The 2,736-nt window shown below is 57.7% G+C and overlaps 1 protein-coding gene across 1 annotated transcript in view; it reads right to left on the bottom strand.

The window, feature by feature from the left end:
• CBR4 (carbonyl reductase 4) overlaps positions 1 to 2,437 on the bottom strand; it is a gene marked incomplete at its 3' end in the record, with an annotated part of 21,690 nt that extends 19,253 nt beyond the window's left edge. The window contains exon 1 of the mRNA XM_024750541.1: positions 560 to 2,437. Coding sequence (XP_024606309.1) covers positions 560 to 701 — 142 coding nt within the window. The remainder of the gene's footprint in view (positions 1 to 559) is intronic.
• Positions 2,438 to 2,736: the final 299 nt, after the last annotated feature.

The following is a 2,736-nucleotide window of genomic DNA, read 5'->3' as shown; positions in this document are numbered from 1 at the left end:
CCCGGCCCCCGACGGTGAACCCGGTGCCCCTGCTCCCGGCCCGCCTACAACCTCAACAACAGCTGCGAGCTCGGACCGTCACAGCACCCGGTCTCCCTACCCCCCAGAAACTGAAATTCGCAGATAAACTGACAATCCATTCCTAATAAACGGGGGTAAATGGAGTTTAAGTGCAATGACAAGGAATCTGGCGGAACAAATCTCATCGTCCCTTGGTGATGGTCACCAAAGCACCGTAGTGACGTCAGTGCCTTGGGCACAGGAAAGCAGACCGGGTACAACCAGGACTGGTTGTTGCACATTTTGTGTAGGAATGGCCGCAAACGTCCTGGGCCGGCACTGCCCGCGCATGCGCACACGTACCGACGCGCAAGACCACGCAGGCGCACCGGGAAACCTCGCCAGACCGCGCCGCACCTGCGGCACGCACCGCCCCGCGCCCCACACGGTGAGCCTGACCGGCCCGGGGAGGAGGGCGCCCACGACGGCTTCTCGGACCCGCGCCGGCCGCGGTTCACATTCGCCGCGCGGAGGCGGGGCGCCCCCGGTCGGTACCCACCGCCAAGGTCCCCGGCCGCGGCTCTGGCCCCCTGCAGATTCCGGGCGACGATGGCCAGTCGGTAGCCTCTCTGGGCCATCAAGCGGGCCACCGCCTTGCCGATGCCCCGGGAGCCTCCGAACACGGCGCACACCCTGTCCATCTGGGACGGGGAGCCGCAGACCCGGAGGAGGAGACTACAAGGCCCGGCCCTTCCCACCGGCCTCGCGCCTTCACATCACGGCAGCTCCCACAAACCGAAGCGCCGCCCCAGGACTCCCGCCGCCGGACTAGAGGGCGGAGGCGCCCGGAGCGCCGCGTCAGCACGTCACGTCGGCGCGCCGACGTCAGTGCGCAGAGGCCACGGGCGCCACGCCCTCCGCGGACGCGAGCGTGGGCGGGAGACCTGGGGCGAGAGAGACTGGGAACTAGAGCCAGCTGGAAGGGGCCGCGCTGCATGCTGGGACTTGTAGTCTCGGTGCCGGCGAAAGGGCGCGGTAGCGGTGCGGTGGGTGGGGTGGGGCTTACCCTGCAGTCGGTGGGCCCTGGGCTCCGGCTTTGCCAACACCCTGGACGCTGGATGTTCCGTCGTAAGATCAGGACCGTGCCGGGTTGGGACACGGGGATCACAGCGTTAGAACCTGGGATGGACTCTACAGGTTGTGTTTGGCTGAGACCTGAGGTCCTCCCGTGAAGGAGTGGACACCGGAGTCAGCGTCACAACAGACCTTGGTCTTCCTGTTGTCCAGCTTGGCTCATGTGCCCCACGCAGGGTGAGGCCTAACAAACCAAACCGTGGGCGCGTCTGGAGCAGAGAAATGTTTCGTATAGGGCTGTAAGAGGGAAGAACAAGCCTGACTCCATAGTGGGTCTGTTTCTTCCACTTTAACCTTTGTATTCTGTTGCTTTCACTTTGATTTAAGAATGTTGCCTGCAGCCTGAAATATACAGGAGAGCCAGTGCTCAAGGCTCTGACCTTTAAGGGGACACCACTTTTCCATTCACACAGAGATAAAAAGTTGCAGAACAAAGAATAACGTTCTAGTTGGAGGTTTACAGGAACATCGTGACCTGACCTTTGTGGAGAAACTGCAAGAACAAGGGATTCCTACACAAAATGTGCAACAACCAGCCACACCCCCTCCCTCACTTGGCCTTTAAAAATGCTTTGGCGGTTTTTGCGGCACAAGACACCCATCTCCTTGCATGGCCCTTCCATAAACCCTTCTCTGCTCCAGAGTCCGATGTGTCAGTACTGTTGACCTCACTGTGTGTCCACGGCACATGAACTTGGTTCGGTAAGTTTCAGGGAAGGAGTTTTTATGGGCACAGTTTGCTAGGAGGTCTGCGGAGTGTGTACCCCTCTTCTGATTGGTTGCTGGTGAGGTAACAGGGTGGTGTTCCAGCAATCTCAGTCATCAGCCTCTGGTTCCAAACAGTCTGGGTCCCCGTGCTTGTGCTCAGCCTGATGTCACCATCCTCCACCGGGCGGGGCCTTAGTTCCTGCAGAAGAGCTCAGAGACATGTATGAGGTTGTTATGCAGGTCCCCTGAGGAGAAGCCAGGATTCTGCTCCATCTTGCGCTATTGCTTCTTTCTGCACCCCTCCGCTAATAAGTAACTGTTTGAATCTGCCCTTTGGAACTCAGGAAAGGTCTAGGAAGCGGAAAGCCTTTTTCCTACGAACAAGAAATAGGTGACATGGAAAAGCTTTTATACCCGGGAGGGTCCCACAGGGTCCTGCTCAGTTTCAACCCCCCCCCTCCTTTGATTCTCCTGCATCTTCAGGGGAACAGGTGTTAGACAAGAAAAGGAATAACATTTTGGACAGAGGGGTTAATCATAAACGCAGTTTTAGAGGGACTCGGTTTCACCCGCCTGAAGGAGTGGGACACGAGGGTCAGACTCAGCCCAGACCCCGCCCTCCCTCACCCTGCCCCACCCGGACACACTGTTCTCAAAGGGAGCTGTTGCTGAGGCAGGTGCCCAGTCAAGAACATACAGGAGGAGCTCAAGAAAGGCTAACTGAACGGTCCTGCCTCCGCATCCTCGGCTGCTGCAAACAAACAAAAATACTTCCTGCAGTTCTGAAGAGGATGTGCTCAGTGCTCTCTGGGTTAAGAAGCTGAAAGTTGAGCATTTGATACAATTTTACTTGATACAATCTTTATATTAAATGTTTCAGAAAAGTAAACCGTG

Source organism: Neophocaena asiaeorientalis, unplaced genomic scaffold (assembly GCF_003031525.2).
Source record: "Neophocaena asiaeorientalis asiaeorientalis breed wild unplaced genomic scaffold, Neophocaena_asiaeorientalis_V1.1 scaffold180, whole genome shotgun sequence".
NCBI lineage: Eukaryota > Metazoa > Chordata > Mammalia > Artiodactyla > Phocoenidae > Neophocaena > Neophocaena asiaeorientalis.
This window is presented reverse-complemented; position numbering and strand designations above follow the sequence as displayed.